Source organism: Microcaecilia unicolor, chromosome 12, assembly GCF_901765095.1.
Source record: "Microcaecilia unicolor chromosome 12, aMicUni1.1, whole genome shotgun sequence".
In the NCBI taxonomy this organism is placed as follows: domain Eukaryota; kingdom Metazoa; phylum Chordata; class Amphibia; order Gymnophiona; family Siphonopidae; genus Microcaecilia; species Microcaecilia unicolor.
Genome location: NC_044042.1, coordinates 8,866,422 through 8,890,843, shown reverse-complemented (window position 1 = coordinate 8,890,843; position 24,422 = coordinate 8,866,422). Strand labels below are relative to the sequence as shown.

At 42.1% G+C, this 24,422-nt stretch overlaps 1 protein-coding gene across 1 annotated transcript; it reads right to left on the bottom strand.

The window, feature by feature from the left end:
- Positions 1-16,802: 16,802 nt before the first annotated feature.
- On the bottom strand, positions 16,803-17,747 carry LOC115482060 (olfactory receptor class A-like protein 1). The gene has a single exon (XM_030221622.1). It carries the CDS (start codon positions 17,745-17,747, stop codon positions 16,803-16,805), a length of 945 nt encoding a protein of 314 aa, XP_030077482.1.
- Positions 17,748-24,422: the final 6,675 nt, after the last annotated feature.

Sequence of the window (24,422 nt, the reverse complement as noted above, 5' to 3'; positions counted from 1 at the left end):
GTTACTGCCAGGGATGCCCAGTGCGCTAGAAAATATATTTTATTTTCTGGAAATGGGAAACAGCGTGCACCAAATGCAGAACTACCGCCGGGTACCTGGGTTCGCCTGGCGGTAGTTGTTTTCCCCTGTGTTACCTGTGTGGTGCCCCTACCACCCTTTAGTAAAAGGGCCCCAAACTTTGGCTCTTTAAGCCATGGAGATGGCCTTCATCTATCAGTAACCCCATTGCAGTATTATAGGAAGTGGTTATGTTTCTTTACTACAAAGGATTTGGGGAATTCTCTGAGTTTTAATGGCACTTTCTAGATAGTTCTGGCAAAAATCACTCTAACCACCTCAGCACGATTTGAATAAGTACAATCTGGGAGATAAAACTGAAACACAAGAGAAGAAACCAACATTTATAGAAAATAAAAGCAAGATCTGACATTATTAACCCTGGGATGGCACTTCAGCCACTCCTACATCTCTATTAGATTAATTGCTAGTCAGAAAAGAAATACGAAGCTGAAGGTCAGACCCAGTTCATCGCATTATCAAACACTCAGCACATCTGTATGAAGAGATGGCCTGAGCCCTTACCGCCATTCATTGACCTAATGGCAAAGGCCAATTGCCGATTAATGCCAGGAACGCCGGTGCGTGGTAGAAAATATAACAATAATTTGTCCCGGTGGCATGGCCGTGCGCCAAATCTGAAACTGTCGCTGGGGGGAGTGTGCTAGCCTGGCGGTAATCTTGTTTTGGTGCACGCTGCACACGCGTAGAGCCTATCGCAGCTTTGTAAAAGTGCCCCTTAACTAGGTCTGAAGTAAACAGCAGTTTATGTACAGTGGCTGTGCTGAAGTTTTGTATTTTTTTAAACACTCCATCCAGTGATTTGAAAATTGGATCAACTGGGTCTGACCCAGTGGCGTAGCCAAGGGTGGGCTTAGGTGGGCCCATGCCCACCCACTTTGGGTTCAGGCCCACCCAGTAGCAGCATACCTATGATGTGGCTGGCAGGGATCCCTAAGCCCCACCAGCCGAAAACTCCCAACAAGTGTCCCTTCTGCATACCTTGTAAGTAGTAGATCTTCACCTGCAGTGAGCAGTGACACACATACTGCTCGCACCGGCCCCACAGCCTTCCCTCTGATGTATTTCTGCCTAGGCGGAAACAGGAAGTTGCATCAGAGGGAAGGGTGTGGGGCCAACATGAGCAGTGTGTATTAGTTGCTGCTCACTGCTGGTGAAAATCTTCTATTTAAAAGGTATATGGGAGAGGGGGGATATTTGAGAGACCATATGGCATGCAGGCGAGAGAAGGAGAGACCAAATCACATGTGGGACGGGGCAAGGTTCTTCTGCCCACCCATCTTGAGCCCAGGCCCACCCAAAATTGCCCCTAGTCTGACCTGCAGCTTTGTATTTCTTTGCTGAATGGCCAATAATCTGTCTCTAAGAGGCCCTTTCATTAAGCTGCATTAGAAAGTGGACACATGGAATTGCCACATGCCATGGCCACTTACAACCACGGCCATAAGAAGCCTATTTTAAAATGCAGGCTGTTAATGTATATGAGCTAATATAAAAACTGGCCCACAGCAACTTACTGCCTGAGCCCTTACCGCTTTCCTATTTTCTTGGTGATAAGGACTCACGCGCTAACCTGATGGAAATCGAGCAGTGCTCGGCGATGGCTGCATGCTGTCCAAGTACCGTGGGGAATGCCTACTCCCCACCCCTGCACTAGAAAATAAAAATGATTTTTCTGGCACTGGAAATGTCATGCAGCAAAATCAGAATGAGCGCAGGGTGCCTTGGTGTTGACTTCCCTTACACTACACACCGCTTGATAAAAGGGGCCCCTACAAAAGATATGAGAGGATTCACTGATGTAACATCCCAGGGTTAACTTGAAAGGTAAATAATGCCAGATCTTGCTTTTATTTTCCAAGAGTGTTGGCTTCTTCTCATGTGTTTCAGTTTTATCTCCCAGATTGTTGCCCTGGGTTCAGCCTCTCTCCCTCTCTCTGTCTGTCCGTCTGTTTGTCTCTCTCTCTCTCTCTCTGTCCATCTCCCCTTCTCTCTCTCTCTCTCTCTCTTTCTATCTCTCTCCCTCTCTCTCTCTCAGCTGTTCAGCTCCATGAGGAGTTTTATTTTTCACCTAAGATACTTCTGCAAACACAGAGGAGTGAGTGTAACAGCTCCAGTAAATGAGTTCCCAAGCCATCGCTTCAACCATTAATTATTTATGCACACTTTTAAAGAAAAGAAAATTCAAAATAACAGGAAATTTACAAATGGTACTTTAGTAAATTCTTATAGAGCTCGTGTTAGTTCTAAGAAAGATGCTGCAGTGCCATTTTTAATCACATCTTATTTTTATTTATGTATTTATTTGTAACTTAGATTTCTATCTGCCCATCTAACAAGTTTCTGAGAACTCCTTCTGCCTCTGTTTGGCAATAACTGAGCTGTTTCCTTCTCCTCTATTAGAAAGTTTCCTGCAGTCCAATTATTCATAATCTAATACCTGAACACCCACCCTTGAGGTGGCTGCATCCATGTTTCTGACATCCTCTAAGGTAAATGACATTAGGATCCCATTCAGATAATGCACACTATAAAACCCAAACTATTATTAACATGAGAAGGCCAGGAGAAGACCCAAAGACCCTCAACCCTAAAGATCTTATGATATTTTCTCAGACTGGTGATAATTTCAGCATAGAAAGTTGATTTCTGGCCCTTGAAATATCAACAAACTGCACAAAACAGACAAGAGTGGTGGACAGGGAAAAAGGTGGGAACCAAGAAGCTGAGTTGGGTCATCGATTATGACCACCAACACCTTCCTCCACAATGGAAAAACCACCTAACCTTTCCCACTAAGAACAGGTATAGGAGAGAAAAGACAGAGTCCGGTCTTACCTGAAGCAGGGACATCCACTCCCCTGGAAAAGAACCTTCAGGCACTTTACATTCCCTGCTAATAATATATAAACCTGGGAGTGTATTTATACTGTTGGAAAAGTTCCCTGAAGAGCATGAGTTTATGCAATATTTAATTGCACTTTTCATGAAGGTTACCAGGCATGTACAGTAGTTGATCTTAAATAATTGCAAAATATCTATAATGTCCCAGGGGAACAGATGCTGTGTTTGGTTCATTGGTTATAATGGTCCAGGCCTTGCAGTGTATGTGTAGCTCTGGAGTGCATGCATGGCTTAACCAAGGTGTCTCAGGAGTTAGGGAACTGGCAGTCCTCCACACCTCATACCCCTGGGCTCTTCCGTTGGGATTTTCCTCTCACTCCTCTAGATGGCCAGCTTGTGATAAAGGAGGAGTGGCCTAGTGGTTAGCGTGGTGGACCTTGGTCTTGGGAAACTGGGTTCAATTCCCACTGCAGGCACAGGCAGCTCCTTGTGACTCTGGGCAAGTCACTTAACCCTCCATTGCCCCATGTAAGCCGCATTGAGCCTGCCATGAGTGGGAAAGCGCAGGGTACAAATGTAACAAAAATAAAATAGATACTATTGGAGATTCTACATGGAATGTTGCTACTCTTGGAGATTCTACATGGAATGTTGTTTTCCACTAGCAACATTCCATGTAGAAGCCTGCGCGGCCACATTGGTGATCTGCAAGGGCCAACTTCTACATGGAATGTTGCTAGTGGAATAGCAACATTCCATGTAGAATCTCAAATAGTAGCAACAGTGGAGGAGTGGCCTAGTGGTTAGGGTGGTGGACTTTGGTCCTGGGGAGTTTGATTCCCACTTCAGGCACAGGCAGCTCCTTGTGACTCTGGGCAAGTCACTGACTTAACCCTCCATTGCCCCAGGTCCAAATAAGTACCTGTATACAATATGTAAGCCGCATTGAACCTACTATGACTGGGAAAGTGCGGGGTACTAATGTAACAAACATTTAAAAAAAATACAGATAAGACTGTAAAACTAAAAATACTTTACCTGACAAATATTAGTGGGGGGGGGGGGGGGGGGGGGACAGTTCACAGTGATGTACAAATATCTACACTAAATTCAGAATACACATCAGGAACAAACAGGTTGCAGACTGAGTCACAAGTAAAATTCTGTGATCTCTCAGTGTCCATTGTAAAAATGCTGCATTACCTTTAACCCAGCAGTTTATTTTCAATTTTCCCTTGCTAACCTTACTTCCAATGCAATTAGGGTTTTTGCACTGAAAATTCCACCATGAAACCATCATGCTAAATGGTAACATGGTCAGCATGCACATCTCATAGAAATTCGCTGAACTGAAACTTTTTCCTGATATTAAAAACTGCACTGAGTTTTGGTTAGTGCTTTTGTTTTTTTTTTACATCCCCTTTAGAGTAGAATCTTTGCTTCAGCCGGGAACTGAAGTAAAGATTCCATACAGAAGCAGCATGATTACCTAGACTCTGGGTACCTGGCATGGGGCACCTTGACGACACCCAGCTTTATCTCTCCACACCAGACATCACTGCGGAAACCCATGGCAAAGTATCGGCCTGCTTATCCGACATTGCTGCCTGGATGTCCAACCGCCACCTGAAACTGAACATGTCCAAGACCGAGCTTATCGTCTTTCCACCAAAACCCACTTCTCCTCTTCCTCCACTTTCTATCTCAGTTGATAACACCCTCATCCTCCCCGTCTCATCTGCCGGCAACCTCGGAGTCATCTTTGACTCCTCCCTCTCCTTCTCTGTCCATATCCAGCAGATAGCCAAGACCTGTCGCTTCTTCCTCTATAGAAAAAAGAAACAGGTGGAAAAACAACTTCAAGAGATCAATCCAAGACAAGAGGTGAGATGCTCCAGAAGAACTTTATTAAGGACCCAACACGGTCCGTGTTTCGGTTTTTAAAAAAACCTTCATCAGGGGTCTATAACATAACAACAAAAGAACAGAAAAACAAAACACATATATAATAAAATGAAGAATAAGTGGAAACAAATTAAATCGAATGTATTACAACAAATTTCAATATAATATAAAAATATTAAAAATATTAAAAAATTAAAAATATTGGTTATTCCTAATATAGATTAAATTTTCTGACATATAATCTGATATATTACCAAAAACAATACTATTACTATACCATCAGACAAACAACCAAGTAGGTAAAAGATAAAAGATAAAAAGTAATTTAATTGGCAGTATAGGGATCTATTTCCAATAAAATCCAATAGGACAATACATAATTATGCATGATATGTGGTGAATTACTTTCAATAGGAAAGGTGATAATAGTTACCATGTTTTAAATAGTGACATATTAAACAAATGACAGAACATCAATAGCAGAAAATTGCTTAATCCATACATATTAAATAGTGATAAAAATATATAATATAATAATAAATGTACAAATAAAGGTAAGATTAGACATAAAATAAAATTAAAATTAAACATACCAATCAGTAGTTGCACAGAGGATATACTGACAGACAATGGAGCTCATGAAATGTAGTCTCTATTAAAATTGTATAAATGAAAAAAATAGCGAAAATTATTAAATGTTGAAAAGATCATGAATAATTAATAAATAAATTATATCAAAACGTTTACCGACCAATATCGTAAGGGTTCAAATAATTATTACTCAAAAAACTTATTAAATATTAAAATTTATCACAATAACAGCACAGCATAAAATTTAGAAGAGTCATATTTAATGGGAGATGCATGATTTAAAATAAATGGTGAATCTTACATCTATACAAAATCATAAGATGGAGATCAAATGATAGAAAATGTTTTAGAAAATTTTGGTGTATCCAAGTATCTATATAGAAATACATATAGATAGATAATTAATTTTAGACATTACAAAATTAATCAAGAGCCTAGCCATCAGAAAGAACAACAAAAAAAACAACAGAAAAAACGGAAAAAACCGCCGTCAGAGAGGGAAAGGAAAGGGAGTATACGTCTCTGAGTAAAAACGCCGTAGGGACTGACAGAAATAGATAACTGAACGAAAACTAACTAGAAATATATCTATAATGCCATATCGGGCAATCATGATAAGCTAAATAAATTCGGAGAGTGTTGCCTCGTACCGACAGATTCAATATGAAATAGTATCAAAAAAATTGCGCCAAAATACAATCAATCTCAATGGTGCTGTAGTGAAACGTGGAATCCATTGAGAGGATACATCAAATTTCAAAATAAAGATTGACATATATACTGACTAGTAGAATGCCAGTGACGGTTATATCAGCTGGTGAATGAAATGAATCAAAAGAAAATATATATAAAAAAGCAGAAGCCAGCCGTCAGAGGGGGGAGGGGAGGGAAAGGGAGTATACATACCAGGGGCGTATCTGAACTGCGGCGGTAGGGGGGGCCAGGGCCAGAGAGGGGGGGCACATTATAGCCCCCCCCCCCCCCCGCCGCCGCCGCCGCCGCCGCCATTGCCGATCCCCCTCCCCCCAGCCGCTGCCATTGCTAACCCTCCCCCTCCGTTGCTCGCCTACCTTCGCTGGCGGGGGACCCCAACCCCCGCCAGCCGAGGTCCGCGTCCTCCTGCCGCTGCCGCTGCCGGCTGCCTTTGGTCCTTTCATTCTTCCATTGAAGCTGGCGCCGACGAAAAAGTTTCTTTTGAATCTGACGTCGCTGCACGTTGCACGTTGTACGTGCAGGACGTCAGACTCAGAAACAATTTCTGAGTCTGACGTCCTGCACGTACAACGTGCAGCGACGTCAGACTCAAAAGAAACTTTCGTCGGCGCCAGCTTCAATGGAAGAATGAAAGGACCAAAGGCAGCCGGCAGCGGCAGGAGGACGCGGACCTCGGCTGGCGGGGGTTGGGGTCCCCCGCCAGCGAAGGTAGGCGAGCAACGGAGGGGGAGGGTTGGCAGCGGTAGGGGGGTCCAGGGCGAAATCTGCGGGGGCCCAGGCCCCTGAGGCCCCACGCAGATACGCCCCTGATACATACACGTACCACAAAAAACGCTAGGGAAAAAGACTGCATGTAAACATGAGTGATGATATATCTTATGTTCCAAAATATACTAGCGTATAGGGTATGAATAAATATATGGATGTATGTATATATATATGTGTACACCTCCTTAATGATAAAAGCGCCTAAGATCCTAGCAAAAAGAGGGTGGTGGCATGGGGGAAATATTGATCAGGCATTGTTAAGAGCAGAACAACGTGCAATATACCAAGCCGAATGTGTAGCCCCAAAAGGTCTAAATAAAGAAATTGAATATTTACATTTTCTCTGAGAAATTTCTCTGCTATTCCTTTAAAAAAAATTTTTAGTTTCGAGACGGTATAAATACATACATTTTTACATTTGTGGTATCATCTATATCTTTACGGAACGACCAGTATCGATTCTCTATTATTCTTATTGACATCATTTTTACTAGCATCATTTTATAGCAGCAATTTCGTTCTATGTGTATCCAAATATCTTTTAAAATATTTTTATATTAGGATGGACTAGTTATTTCTGTTTATGCGTATCATTAACCTTTTTTCTTTTAAAAATAATAATTTCCTATTAAATTATTTTATCATATTATAGTTTTGGGTACTAAAATATTTTTCAAAAAATATATATTTAATTTTGAGTGAGATGGCAATCCTAGCATCACTTCTTTATTATTCTTTTCACTTTTTATTTTTATTTTTTCTTCACATGTCCTTATTAGCTTTTATATTTACTTTTCCAATTGAGAGAGACATTTAATGTAATATAATACGTTCTAGTCTATTTATTAATCTGAACGTTTTTATGTCTTACAACGACTCTTTCACTACATACCAATTATCTATTTAAAGCCCTTTTGTAAGATCTCATATAAGCAGTCAGCTCACGGGTGTTATTTTCTGCCGGTCACTAGCTTCGATATTTATATATTACTTTTATTTAATTTATCAATGAAGTACCGGTTGATTAAACATTAGATCAAATATTGGGCTGTTATATTATTTAATTTATCGCTACCTCTGAAACATATAATTTTTGGTGAGTTTTTTGAAGTCGGATTAGTTTTATCCAATTGGTTGTCTTAATTTTTATGACCTGTGAGCATTTTACCTAATGTCTTTTTATATAAAGGTTGATATAATTAGGACATAGTATTTTTATTAATTTTATCCAAGCTATATTAACTTCAGTCAATTGGTCCTTTTAAATCATTGTGCGATGTTTCTATCATTCAGTAATTTGATCTATTTTACTCACCAGTTGATATAACCGTCACCGGTATTCTACTAGTCCGTATATATGTCAATCTTCATTTTGTAATTTGATGTATCCTATCAATGGATTCCACGATTCACCATAGCGCTATTTAGATCGATTGTATTTTGGCGCCATTTCTTTCGACACTACTTCATATTGAATTTGTCAGTACGAGGCTACAATCTCTAATTCATTCAAGGTAAGATAGTTTTCCCCCTTTTTGATTTTATTTAGCTTATCATGAATGCCCGATATGGCATTATTAATACATTTTTAGTCAGTTTTCATTCAGTTATTTATCTCTGTTAGTACCTTTGGCGTTTTCTGTTAGGGGGAGATATATATAGTTATATTCATTCACATTTTACATATTAATATTGGGTACATCCCAGCGCCATTGTTTTTAATTATTTTTTCACTAAACTGTTATGACTGCCTGACACAACATTAGCAATATATATTTTCCAATACTTTTTATTACACACGCCACCACCCTCTTTTTGCTAGGATCTTAGGCGCTTTTATCATTAAGGAGGTGTACACATATATATATACATACATCCATATATTTATTCATACCCTATACGCTAGTATATTTTGGAACATAAGATATATCATCACTCATGTTTACATGCAGTCTTTTTCCCTAGCGTTTTTTGTGGTACATGTATGTATACTCCCTTTCCCTCCCCTCCCCCCTCTGACGGCTGGCTTCTGCTTTTTTATATATATTTTCTTTTGATTCATTTCATTCACCAGCTGATATAACCGTCACTGGCATTCTACTAGTCAGTATATATGTCAATCTTTATTTTGAAATTTGATGTATCCTCTCAATGGATTCCACGTTTCACTACAGCACCATTGAGATTGATTGTATTTTGGCGCAATTTTTTTGATACTATTTCATATTGAATCTGTCGGTACGAGGCAACACTCTCCGAATTTATTTAGCTTATCATGATTGCCCGATATGGCATTATAGATATATTTCTAGTTAGTTTTCGTTCAGTTATCTATTTCTGTCAGTCCCTACGGCGTTTTTACTCAGAGACGTATACTCCCTTTCCTTTCCCTCTCTGACGGCGGTTTTTTCCGTTTTTTCTGTTGTTTTTTTTGTTGTTCTTTCTGATGGCTAGGCTCTTGATTAATTTTGTAATGTCTAAAATTAATTATCTATCTATATGTATTTCTATATAGATACTTGGATACACCAAAATTTTCTAAAACATTTTCTATCATTTGATCTCCATCTTATGATTTTGTATAGATGTAAGATTCACCATTTATTTTAAATCATGCATCTCCCATTAAATATGACTCTTCTAAATTTTATGCTGTGCTGTTATTGTGATAAATTTTAATATTTAATAAGTTTTTTGAGTAATAATTATTTGAACCCTTACGATATTGGTCGGTAAACGTTTTGATATAATTTATTTATTAATTATTCATGATCTTTTCAACATTTAATAATTTTCGCTATTTTTTTCATTTATACAATTTTAATAGAGACTACATTTCATGAGCTCCATTGTCTGTCAGTATATCCTCTGTGCAACTACTGATTGGTATGTTTAATTTTAATTTTATTTTATGTCTAATCTTACCTTTATTTGTACATTTATTATTATATTATATATTTTTATCACTATTTAATATGTATGGATTAAGCAATTTTCTGCTATTGATGTTCTGTCATTTGTTTAATATGTCACTATTTAAAACATGGTAACTATTATCACCTTTCCTATTGAAAGTAATTCACCACATATCATGCATAATTATGTATTGTCCTATTGGATTTTATTGGAAATAGATCCCTATACTGCCAATTAAATTACTTTTATCTTTTATCTTTTACCTACTTGGTTGTTTGTCTGATGGTATAGTAATAGTATTGTTTTTGGTAATATATCAGATTATATGTCAGAAAATTTAATCTATATTAGGAATAACCAATATTTTTAATTTTTTAATATTTTTAATATTTTTATATTATATTGAAATTTGTTGTAATACATTCGATTTAATTTGTTTCCACTTATTCTTCATTTTATTATATATGTGTTTTGTTTTTCTGTTCTTTTGTTGTTATGTTATAGACCCCTGATGAAGGTTTTTTTAAAAACCGAAACACGGACCGTGTTGGGTCCTTAATAAAGTTCTTCTGGAGCATCTCACCTCTTGTCTTGGATTGATCTCTTGAAGTTGTTTTTCCACCTGTTTCTTTTTTCTGTGTTGGATTTTTGTGGAAATTTTTGGACCTTTTTTTGCGCTTCTTCCTCTATAACATCAGCAAAATTCGCCCTTTCCTCTCTGAGCACACCACCCAAACTCTCATCCACTCTCTCATTACCTCTCGCCTTGACTACTGCAACCTACTCCTCACTGGCCTTTCAATTAGCCATCTATCCCCCCTTCAATCCGTTCAGAACTCTGCTGCACGTCTTATCTTCCGCCTGGACCGATATACTCATATCACCCCTCTCCTCAAGTCACTTCATTGGCTTCCGATCAGGTACCACATACAGTTCAAGCTTCTCCTACTAACTTACAAATGCACTCAATCTGCAGTCCCTCCTTACCTCTCTACCCTCATCTCACCTTACGTTCCTACCCGTAACCTCCGCTCTCAAGACAAATCACTCCTTTCAGTACCCTTCTCCAGCACCGCCAACTCCAGGCTCCGCCCTTTCTGCCTCGCCTCACCCCATGCTTGGAATAAACTCCCTGAGCCCATACGCCAGGCCCCCTCCCTGCCCATCTTCAAATCATTGCTCAAAGCCCACCTCTTCAATGTCGCCTTCGGCACCTAACCACCATACCTCTATTCAGGAAATCTAGACTGCCCCAACTTGACATTCGTCCTTTAGATTGTAAGCTCCTTTGAGCAGGGACTGTCCTTCTTTGTTAAACTGTACAGCGCTGCGTAACCCTAGTAGTGCTCTAGAAATGTTAAGTAGTAGTAATGCCAGTCCCAGAGGGGAAGAGGGTGGGGGCATCAGGGGGTCAAGGATGGGGAGCATGGAATCTGGGGCTTGCTGGGCTTCCCTGGAATTTTTCAAGAGTAGGAGAAAGAGGCAGGTGGAGAAGGTCTGAGCCCAGGCTTTCCATTAGCGCCTGTGATTTCAAATGTCCCTGTCTGTGGGTGAGCCCATCCTCCTACTGATAGGAAGACAGACATTTACACTGGATGCTGCAAACCACTGCACATTACTGCAGGAGACTGCAGTGTTTTTTTTAACACTGTGGTAATTTTGCATACTAATAGTTTGCTATCAAGAGTAAAAGCATTTTTTCAGTGTATTCCAGTCATGTCACCAAACAGTCTTTGATGATATCATTAGTTCTCTGGGGTTGAGAATTCTCATTCAACCTTCTCATGCTATTAATAACTTATGGAGCAGTGGTTCCCAAAGCTGGTCCTGGAGGCACCTCAGCCAGTCAATTTTCAGGATACCCACAATGAATATTCACGAGAGAGATCTGCATGCACATCTCTCTCATGAATATTCATTGTGGATATCCTGGAAACCTGACTGGCTGAGGTGCCTCCAGGACTTAGGAGCTAGTTTTCTGTCTACAGCAATCAGCGATTTTAAAGTTGCTGACAGCTGTGGGCTGGATTAGGCTCTGGAATTCAATGCCCTTCCATATCCAGGCATCAGTTTTGAATATCCAGGAGATGAGTGGTGGCCGGATAACAGTTGGTTAAAGTGAAGCCTTTTTTCTTGTCCTAACTTTATCTGAGCTCTAACGAGGTAAATTCTTGATCTCCACAGACCCTATCTCCGAACTGCCCCATCACTAACCGGTCAGTGTCACGGCTGTGAAAGTACATATTCAGCAGTTCTGGGGATCATGTTTGAAAGAGAAAAACGTCCAAAAAGTATTATAAAGCACCATTTGGACAGATTTCTATTCAAAACATCCAAATCAGTATTTTCAAAACCTGTTTTGCAGATGTCTACCTATTCATTTTGTCTGCACTGCATCCAAATCACAAGGGGGCGTGTCAGTGGTGTTTCACAGGCGGGATTAGGCTGGGTATAGGGCGTGCCTAACACTTGAACATTTGACAGCCGCAATGGAATAAAACCTTTATGGTGAAAACGTCAATATTTTGGTCTAGACCAGTTTTTCTAATGAAATGTGTCCTCAGTGACCACTGGAGGGAATCAGAGATGACCTCCTTACTCCCCCAGTGGTCACTGCCCCCAACCCACCTCTCCAAAATGTGAATAACTAGTACTCACCAGTCTCTATGCCAGCCACAGATGTTGAACTCAGGTCCATGTAGATCCCTGGAGTACTGAAGTGGTGGGTGCAGTTCACTTTAGACAGATAGGGTCATACTTCCCCCTACCTGTTACACTTGTGGTGGAAACTATGAGCTCCAAAACTCACTAAAAAGCCACTGTACCCATGTATAGGTGCCCATTCACCCATAAGGGCTAACACAGTGGTGTACATTTGGGGGCAGTGGGTTTTGGAGGGCTCAGCAGATAAGATAAGAGAAGGGAGCAATGGTGAGATGTGTACCTGGGAGTATTTATATGAAGTCCACAGCAGTGCCCCCCAGGGTGCCCCATTGCTCTCCTGGGATGTCTGGGGGACCAGTCTACTTAAAATGCTGGCCCCTCCTACATCCCAATGGCTTGATTTTCTACATTTTTCATTTGTGCATTTTTTTTCAAGCATGACATGAAAAGATAAATGCACAGAGCATAATACCTTATTACAAATGGTATTAAAAAAAAAAAGATAGATGTTTTGCTTTTTAGAAAATGGTTACATTTGCTATTTGGATTTGGGATGTTTAGAGCAAAACGTGCAAAGTCCAACTTAGATCTCATATCAAAAATGCCCCTCTCTGGTTAATTTGTGCTGAATATGTGCTCTAGGGGTGTTCAGTGAGATTCATCCAGGTAGAATCCTTCCTATCCAATTAAATCCAATCTATTTTTATTTTTTTGTTACATTTGTACCCCGCGCTTTCCCACTCATGGCAGCAGTGGTGTGCTGGAGCAGGCTCTCACAGGCTCGCAAGAGCCGGTTGTTAAGTTTTTAAGAATTTTGGGAGCCGGTTGTTAAAGTAGGGCCCTCCATTTATTTATTTATTGCATTTGTATCCCATATTTTCCCACCTTTTTGCGGGCTCAGTGTGGCTTACAATATGATATGAATAATGGAAATACAATATGTTACAACTTGGTTATGGATTACATTGTGCAGAGTTATGCGAGACATGGCTACCTTAACAACTGGCTCCCAAAATGTGGGCTTGGGCCCCCTGCTGAATTCTCTTTTACTTTGCTGGTGGGGATGCTGAGCCCTGCCAGCCAAGTAAATAGACTACTGCTGCTCCCCACTCCTTGTTTCCAGCTCTGGGCAGCAGGCTGGGACTTCTCGGGCATGTGAGAGAAGTTCCAGCATGCTGCTCAGAGCAAGACGTTGGGAGTGGTGGCAGTCCATTTATTGGTTGCCAGCAAAGGTATGCCTAGCGTGCCCGCACGAAGGGATGGAGGATAGAGAGTGGTCACCAACCCCTTCCCATAAAAAAAAAAAAAAAATTTATATATATATATATATATAAATCATTTTTTTGCCAGTCTCTATGCCAGCCTCAAATGTCATACCCAGCTCCATCACAGCACTATGCAGGTCCCTGGAGCAGTTTTTAGTGGGTGCAGTGCACTTCAGGCACTGCACTGCAGTGCACTTCAGGACCCAAGCCCATCCCCCCTACCTCTTACACTTGTGGTGGTAAATGGGAGCCCTCCACCCCCACCCCAAAGCCCATTGTACCCATATGTAGATGACCCCCTTCATCCCTAAGGGCTATGTTAGTGGTGTAGAGTTGTGGGGAGTGGGTTTTGGGGGGATTTGGGGGGGCTCAGCACACAAGGTAAGGGAGCTATGTACCTGGGGGCTTTTTCTGAAGTCCGGCTGGTGTCCTGGCATGTCAGGGGGACCAATGCACTACGAATGTTGACTCCTCCCACGACTAAAGGGCTTGCATTTGGTCATTTCTGAGATGGGCGTCCTTAGTTTCCATTATGGCCAAAAATCAGAAACGACCAAGTCTAAGGACGACCATCTGTAAGGACGACCTAAATGTCAAGATTTTGGCGTCCCTGACCGTATTATCGAAACGAAAGTTGGACGCCCATCTTGTTTCGATAATATGGGTTTCCTCGCCCCTTCGCTGGGACATCCTACGAGGACGTCCTCAGGAAAACTTGATCGCCCCTTTCGATTATGCCCCTCCACGCGGCACCTTAACACGAAAAAGGTTTGAGACCCCTTATGTATGTCATGTCTACGGCTGCTGTAAAGGGTTGCACTAAGTTCTGCAGTTGTTGCATAAATGACTTGATCCCATTCTATATCTAAACCAACTAATACTGATCCCTGTAAATTGATTATGTGAATCACATTATCACTATTGGTCATTATATCTTACCTGGTTTTATTTTGTGTTATGTAAATCATTCTACAGACCTATCTACCTAATTTCTTACACAGTAATATGTTAAATTAGACCAAACCTCTTACTCTGTTTATGATTATACCTTTTGCAATATAATGTAACCCACATTGAGCCTGCAAATAGGTGGGAAAATGTGGGGTACAAATGCAGCAAATAAATAAATAAATAAATATGGGAATTCTATAAAGCGCACTTGAGAATAATGGGACACCCGTGCCCTGCCTATGCCCCTCCCAGGTAAAGGCCCCCTCTGTAGTTATGCATGAGAACACTTAGGAGCCCAGTTATAGAATAACAGTTTAAAAGGCTTGATGTACCACCCTTCTCAAAAAACAAGTCAGAATAGGATAGCATTGAAGTGAGCTATCACCAGTGCCGCCGAGAGACAAAGCGGGGCAGGAGGCGAACGATCTTCAGGGCCCCGCTGCCGCCCCCCCTCCCCACCACTACCCCTGCCACCGCTCCCCCTGCCGCCACCACTGCCCTCCTCCCACAGCAGCGAACGAAAGAAAGTGCTCTGCCGTGTTGGGATTATCGCTGCATATTAAAAGGAGCCCCATATCTTTGGATAGATTCTCAAAAACGAGTTTGTTTGAAGTTTTAACAAATTTCTCCCACGGGGTTTTGTTTTTTTTTACACCAGTGACGTAAAAGCAACCTAAGCAAGCCTACCATTGTTCTTCTTCTGTTACACGGAAGTGGAGGACAGGGTTCTGAGGCTTTTTCTCCCCTGAGCAGTGGCGTACCAAGGGGGGGGGGGGCGGTCCGCCCCGGGTGCACGCCGCTGGGGGGGTGCCGCAGTGCGCGCCTGTCTGCTCCCAGTTTGCTATGCTCGCTAAATTCTCTCGTTCGCTGCAGCTCCCTCCTTCTGCCCCGGAACAGGTTACTACTACTACTACTTAACATTTCTAGAGCGCTACTAGGGTTACGCAGCGCTGTACAAAATAAACAAAGAAGGACGGTCCCTGCTCAAAGTTACTTCCTGTTCCAGGGCAGAGGGAGGGAGCTGCAGCGAACGAGAGAATTTAGCGAGCGTAGCGAACTGAGAGCAGACAGGCGCGCGCTGCGGCACCCCCCCCAGCGGCGTGCACCAGGGAGGGGGTGTCATTTCACGGGGGGCGCATCGGCGATCCGCCCCGGGTGCCGTCGAGGGTAGGAACGCCACTGCCCCTGAGGATTTCTTTTTTTTGTACTCCATCGAACAATGTGGGATATTTAAATACTGCCTGCTATTCTGATTTTGGAAAGAGGTTTTTTTTTAATGAGGAATTGTATACTGTTTCTCTCTCTTTTTTTTTTTTTTTTACTTTGAGCAATTCCCACTTACCATGTCAACATAATACACATTACAACATCTCTTAATAGGCAACATAGACTGAGCAGACAGACTGATAAAACAGGTGATAAGGACGACTAATTTAAGGAAACGATGCATGAAAATGATCTCAGCACTGCATGTGTCTGGTTACAGGGCCGTAGCCAGACTTCGGTGGGAGGGGAGGTCCAGAGCCCGAGGTGAGGGGGCACATTTTAACCCCCCCCCGGCGCAGCCGACCCCCCCCCCCCCGCCATCACCGCCTCCACCACTACCTTTGACCCCTCCCCAGCGTCAACCCTTTCGACCCCTTTTCCCACCGCTGTCAACCCTCCCCCACCGCCGCCGTCACCGCCATCGGGTACCTTTGCTGGTGGGGGCCCCCAACCCCCGCCAGCCAAAGTCCTTTTCTCCGGCGCGGCTGCGTTGCTGATCTGCAAAGGTTCTGTTTCTGTGAGTCTGATGTCCGCAGGATGCTATCATCGTTTCTAAGATCAGGCTAAAAGTACTGTTATTAAATTAAATTAAGTGATATATATGCACTTGGAATGAAGATTCAATACATTTGACTTTGTAACCCAGAGCAATACAATATAATACTACACAAAATGCAATAGATTATACAGAAAAATTTTATTATTTGGTGTAAGATAAATTTAGCACCTAGACAAACAATAAGAGGTGGAGGAAATATTTCGTACTGTATACCACTACAGTTTGATTTGGTTAGCGATTAGCAACTGCTACAAAATTATGAATTAGCGTCATATTAGAGATCAATTTGTCCCAATGAACTTGGAGATGGTTTTCACAGATCGCAGTTTTCTCCTCTCTGAGCACCTCAAGCCCTGTTGAATCTTCTTGTTGGTCGTAATAATGACAACTGGGCTGACGGCAGAGTAGCAAGAATCGAAAAAAATCCTCGCATCGGTAAATCTGAGAGAGACTGGGGACATGAAGAGCGTGAAAATCCAAAACAAACTGTCCAGACCAAAACTGATGATGTACATAATGACCAGTGTGACCACTGCCTTTGCTGCTCGTATCTCAGCATGCTTGTGCACATTATGCAGCCCTTGGATCTGCTTTCCGTGCTGGTAGAACACGTAGAGAAGGTAGCCACTGGCTAATGTCATCAGGGATAAAAAGAATAAGTCCCGGGCAACGAAGATGATCCCATTGCCAATGTATAGGAAATAATTTGGGAACAATACGAAGCAAAAGTCGTAGCTCAAGATGTACTTGTCAGATGTGGAGTTGACCTGGACTTGAGAGTACATCAACCGAGTACTGCAAATTAGCAAGTTAAAACACCAGAGGCCGATAATGATGGAAGAGAGGTTATCGAGAACTTTCTGCCTCATATGGAGCCACCGTTGAGGGGAAGGTGCTACGGTAAGGCACTGGAAACACCCTAGTAATGAGGTTATACAAATGGACATAGCTCTGCCCACGCAGTAGAAGTACAGGCTGAACTTGCAGGTCAGGTCGTTGAATACTTTTTGGATTCCAGAAGCTTCCAAGCTTAGTGGGACTCCCCAAGTGAGGACCACCAGAAGGTTGGATAGCGCCAACTTGCTGAGGATGATCTCACTGGTGGAGATTTTTCGCTGACAAGTCAAGGCGTGGACAAAAACAAAGAGGATAACCAGATTTCCAGGAATTCCTATCACATCTAAGGACGTAAAGCCAACTAAATTGAGAATAAACCAGACACCCATAGTTTAATGCTCAGCAGCACGAGACGAAGTCTCCTGGCTTCTACAGTCCTGAAAGACAATGAGGGTCAAGTCTATTAGCATATTAAAATCAGCAGTGTGCAGATGAAGTGATGAAATAAAATGTGGGGATTAACCCTTCCCAGACCAGATTATGAGCTTCCGACATTAGTTCCAATATATTTAGGGAGTCAGGAAGTCTCTCGCTTCAAGTACTAAGTATGAGGTCAGGGTGCATGTTGGCTTTGGAAAATTCAGTCTGTTCCTTGTTTTCTAACTCCCATGTCAATGAATTTGTGTACTTGGCTGTCCGAATTAGAAAACCAAGACTGGACTTCATGCTGGCATTCATGTGTGGCACATACTGTTGGACTGATATTTCAAATATTTGTCTTGGAAATTTGGAAGTTACCCAGGCAGATCTTGGTAATTTAAACTATCCCATTACCTCCCTCTATCTCTCCCCCTCCCCAGATATCTAGAGGGGGAACTAAAGGCATGGTAAGCGTGTGGTTTAGCTGGACAATATTGATATTCCGTGCTGTCTTTGAAAACTTAACCAGGTAGGTTGGACCTCCCTAATAGCAGCCCTAAAGTTATCTGGATAAATATATTCAGATAATTTTAAGCAGTTATCCTTAGCAGTTGGCTTAACTAGTTAAGTTCACTGAATGAGGGCAGCATGGGATCTCATTGCATATTTGCACCTTTTTCACCTTATGAAATTCTACAAATGTATGAATAAAGCTGAGAAAAAAACATAAAGGAATGGTAAAAGACCAGCATGCACATTCCTAAATCTCAACTTTCCCAGCTGTAAAGGTCTAAAATATAGATTAATACATGCATCCAGCTTTTCATACTTGAGTTCGCAAATGTGGAACGCTCTACCACTTGACCTGAAAATAATTCACAGCCTAATTAACTTCCGTAAGGCACTGAAGACATATCTCTATAACATGACATGCCATAATGACTCATAATTGGAACCGTAATTCACCATCATTTATTTTAATAATGGGATTATTCTCTCCCTATATCGTGTTGTCTAATTTTATTATGTAATCCACGTTCAATATGTGATACCAATTGTATGTCTTCCCTTCTTTACCTGACTGTTCATTATATCATCCATGTTCTATATGTATTACCAATTATATCTGTACTCTGAAATACCGCGGGCCATTTTTCAGCGTGCCTTTGTAAAAGGGCCCCTAACTCTTTGCAAGTCATTTTACCACATGAAAACGAGCAGTAAAAAACTTGACATGTCTTGTTTTGTCATTCAGTGATAATAGTGCGCTCTGGGACCCCTTCTGCAGCAAAAGTGGGCCTGCACTGGCATCAGTGTGTGTTTTTGGCATGTGCTGAGGCCCCCTTTTACTGCAACGCTTAAAAGGTAGGTCTTTTTTTTTTGTACGAAAAATGGCCACGAGGGGCATAATCGAACTGGGGCGCCCATCTATAAAGGCGCCCATCTCTAAGGACAGCCCCGTAAAGTGACGTCCCCAACCGTATTATCGAAACAAGATGGGCGGCCATCTTTCGTTTCGATAATACGGCCGGGGACGCCCAAATCTCAACATTTGGGCTGCCCTTAGAGATGGCCGTCATTGGTTTTCGCTGATAATGGAAAAAGCCATTTGGTCATGGGAGGAGCCAGCATTTGTAGTGCACTGGTCCCCCTCTCATGCCAGAACACCAATCGGGCACCCTAGGGGGCACTGCCGTGGACTTCACAAATTGCTCCCAGGTGCATAGCTCCCTTACCTTGTGTGCTGAGCCCCCCAAAACCCACTCCCCACAACTGTGCAATACTACCATAGCCCTTAAAGGGTAACAGGGGGCACCTAGATGTGGGTACAGTGGGTTTCTGGTGGGTTTTGGAGGCTCTCTTTTACCACCTCAAGTGTAACAGGTAGGGGGGGATGGGCCTGGGTCCGCCTGCCTGAAGTGCACTGCCTGCACCCACTAAAACTGCTCCAGGGACCTGCATACTGCTGTCAGGGAGCTGGGTATGACATTTAAGGCTGGCAAAAAAATGCATTTAAATTTTTTGGGGGTGGGGGGTGGGAGGGGGTTGGTGACCACTGGGGGAGTAAGGGGAGGTGATCCCCAATTCCCTCCGGTGGTCATCTGGCCAGTTCGGGCACCTTTTCAAGGCCTGGTCATGAACAAAAAGGGACCAAGTAAAGTCGGCCAAATGCTTGTCAGGGCCGGCCTTCTTTTTTCCATTATCGGCCGAGGATGGCCATCTGTTAACAACGCCCCCAGCCCGCCTTCTGTACACTGCTGACATGCCCCCATGAACTTTGGCCGCCCCTGCGACGGAAAGCAGTTGAGGCTGGCCAAAATCTGCTTTCGATTATGCCGATTTGACCGGCCCTGAGAGAAGGCCGCCCATCTCCCGATTTGTGTCAGAAAATGGGTGCCCTTCTCTTTCAAAAATGAGCTTGCAAGTGAAGCACTTGCCATGTGGCCATTTCGGGGGGGTGAGTCCTTACCGTCACTAACCTGGTGGTAACCAGGCAGAAATTACCCCTGGGTACATACTAGTGCTAGAAAAATTAATATATTTTTGTAGCACCGGTGTGTACCCGGCGGTAGTTCCCACTCCCAGTGTAATGTCTTATCTGGCGCTACAAAAATATGATGGCGCTCTGGGGGTGGGAACTGCCGCCAGGCTGCTGCGGTAGCACAGCGGTACTTTCTTTTTAACGAGCAGTAAGCCTGTGTTGGGCTTACCGACACTTTGTAAAAGGGGCCTTCTTTGCAGAAATAGTGGAACCCTTTTACTAAAGGGCTGGTGTGTGGCAATCTGGAACTACCGCAGGAGTTTGGTGCCAGTTCCCACCAGTACGCATCATTTCCGGTGCAACACTAATCGGACAGCTCCACAAACTGCCAAGTTACTGCCGGGTTAGCATGGGAGCCCTTACCACCACGTCAAGGGATGGCGATAAGTACTCCCCCTCGAAATGGCCACGCGGCAAGTGGTTCATGAGCATGAGCATTTCTTTTCCAGAAAAACAAGATAGCCTTTTATCCGCTGCAGTACAAGGGAGCCTCAGCGTGAGTAGGGGACACTCAATGAAGTTATACAGTAATACGCTTAAAATGAACAAGAGGAAATATTTTTTCTCTCAGCAAATATTTAAGCTCTGGAATTCTTTGCCAGAGGATGTGGTAACACCGGTTAGCGTGTTTGGGTTTAAAAAAAAGTTTGGTTGAATAACGAGAGGCGTGAGTCATCCAGTTTTGATCTCATCAGTCAAGACCTCATTCTTTGTGGCCTGCAAAGTTCTATATATTTTTATTATTAAGGTTTAAGGTATAATAGAATGTTATTACCTGCCGTTCATTAAGGGATCCTTTTACAAAGGTGCGCTGAAAAATGGCTGCGGCAGGGTAGGCACGGGTTTTGGGCGGCGCCGATCCCTTTTTCGGCACGCCTGTGAAAAAGGCCTTTTTTGCCAGAAATGAACGTGTGGCAAAATCAAAATTGCCGCTCATCCATTTTGGGTCTGAGACCTTACCACCAGCCATTGACCTAGCGGTAAAGAATCCGGGCGGTAATGACCTACCAGCATCAAATGCCACTTGGCGTGCACCTTTTATGCGCGTCCGAAAATAAAAAATATTTTTCAGACGCACGTATCGGACGCACGCCAAAAATGAAATTACCATAGGAGCCAGGCAGTAGTTGGGAGGTAACTCCATTTTGGCGTGCATTGCACACACGTAGACGCTTACGCGGCTTAGTAACAGGGCCTCTAAAACAGCAATCAGCCTGCAAACACTTCCGTGTAAAAGAGGAGGCAACACATATACAACACCTTACGGACAAAGAATGACCTAAGCATCAAGACACACTTGTAATTAAACTCTGGAATTCATTGCCAGAGAATGTGGTAAAGGCGGTTAGCTTAGCGGAGTTTAAAAAAGGTTTGGACGGCTTCCTAAAGGAAAAGTCCATAGACCGTTATTAAATGGACTTGGGAAAAATCCACTATTGCTGGGGTAAGCAGTATAAAATTTTTGTACTGTTTTGGGTTTCTGCCAGGTATTTGTGACCTGGATTGGCCACTGTTGGAAACAGGATGCTGGGCTTGATGGACCTTTGCTCTATCACAGTGTGGCAACACTTATATACTTGGGATTCTGAATGGAATCTTGCTACTCTTTGGGGTTCTACATGGAATCTTGTTATTCTTTAGAATTCTAGAATCTTGCTGTTCTTTGGGGTTCTATATGGAATGTTGCTACTCTTTGGGTTTCTGCAAGGTATTTGTGACCCGGATTGGCCACTGTTGGAAACAGGATGCTAGGCTTGATGGACCTTTGGTCTTTACCAGTATGGCAATACTTATGTACAATTGATATAAAACCTCAGCAAATGTGGAGGATACCAGGAAAAGAGGGGAAGAAAGGAAAATAAGGATGATGAGCCGTAGGCATTGAAAAAGAAAGGGGAGCTCTACCAAACCCCTCTTCAAGGCCAGAAAAAGAGTGACTCAACCAAAAAAAAAAGAAATTGCAATATCCAGGCCCGGGATCTTCCTGTCACTTCCTTACAAAAGACTTCCAATAATGCTTGGCAAGCAGTTGTTTTCAACAGGATTACCTAGCGAGAAAATACGAAAACTACTGAAAGGGAGAAGGCCAGCCCTTTGATTAATGGATTGCACACCTGGACAATAACTAGATTTCAGGCTGCAGCAAAATGTGTTGGTTCTCATTTTCAAAGCTTAACAATGATAGCTTTAATATCGCCATTAAAGGCTTAAAACGGCTCGTTTCAAGAAAGCAAAAGGTAACCCACAACTATAATCTCTCGCCCTGTGATTGTTTTACTGCAGTGTAATGCAATATAGAACATCTCTCTTCAATTGCTCGCAAGTGATAGCTTTCCACCATCAGGTGTGATTATAACCGCAGATCAGTGTGCTGGTTTATTGATGTGACTACCATAGAATATTAAGGGCGGGGTACCACCCTGACCATTTTCTGTGCCGAGGACGTAACTTCTAGAAAGATAGGAGCTATTGAACACAATGACGTTAATGGGTTCCTTTCTAATGTTCAGCAAACCCCTATTTATGAAAAACTAGGGTGTATTCGTGAGAAGAAGAAATTCTGCATTTTAGAAATCAGAGAACCGGAGACACTTCAACCGTTCGAACAATCATCGACCCATAAATGCTTCTGTACCGAGCTAAGACTGATGTCAGTTCAGCTCTTTTCATGGGATTAGATGAGAATGCTGCGGTTATCATTTTGCATTGGGTGATTATCTTTTGGGTGGGAGGGAGACAATCGATTTTAGTATCAGTAAGGTGTATTAATGGGTCTGAGAAACATCCTCCTGTAAGTTTTGTCATTTCAAAAAGCATGCAACATTTTATTAAAAATGTTATAAACCATAATACCAAAGAAAACTGGTGATTCTGCTATCAAGTTGAAGGTAGGAACCAGGAGAGCAACTCTACTCAAATGCAGTGACCCCCCCCCCCCCCAACTTTTATTATGGAAAGGTAAAATAAATAATTAGTTGCAAAAATAAACTACTAGGTCCAACATGCAGAATGCAAAACTAGAAATCTTTCGTTCCTCCAAACAGCCTGATCCCTTCTTAAAGACGACTGTAAAAATAAATGCATCATTTTCTTTAATTATTGCAAATATTTTTTTTAAATAAATTATTCTCTTTCAAAATAAAAGAGAAAATGGATTTTAAAATAGCAACGTTCTGTGTGACATTTCCCCAACATTCTGCCCATGGGCCAGGGAAGGTGAGTGACATCAACCTAAGCCCTCCATTGCTGGAGCTTTAAACCCAAAATCTCTTCCCATCCCAACACACACAGGTACAAAGCGACTGTTAAACCCCCTAATTTCAAAACTATACACAAAAAAGAGGTAATCCCCCTGTGTAGAGTGTTTAAGTAGAGGAAAGGCCTCAAGAAGCCTCCAGTAAATATTTTTGTATTTTTATATTTTTTATAATTTACTTCAGAGGACTGGACTTCTTCATCATTGGCCTTAAAACCTCTTTAAATCGCCAATTCTATCTCAAAGTAACTGTTCTTTCTCTTAGTTACAAAAACTCACACCGATAATGATTACTGGAGGCTTCTTGAGGCCTTTCCTCTACTTAAACACTCTATTTTTTTTACAAATGTTGAAAACTGTGTATATTATTATTCTTTGATGCCAGATATATAAATCTCCCTACTTTGTCTTGATATCTGATATCTGAAACCCCCTAATTTTACAACAGAATGTTAGCACTACACCTATAAATTAACGAGCCACGGTATTTTTCTAAACAATAAACCCGCATTTCTGTAGTGTTGGGTTTTTTTCCCCAGCAACACTAGAAAAATATCACTTACAAATCCGCACACTAAAGTCTACTCTTATAGGATAGAGATGCTGCTTTTTGGACTTACCTCGTTCTACTGAGAATGGGCCTTGACCAGCCTCGCTCTTGCCTCTATCCATGTTATATAGGGTGCTAACCCACTGGGATTTGGTGCTTTTTGGCAATATTGCATTTTGTGTACCATGGCAACGTGGAGCTGCAATACTTAAAACAAGATTGCGAAAGAAACTTTTCTGTCAAATCATGCGGAGAGATGTTTGTGACTTTTGCTAATAGGTGAAAACCCGTATATT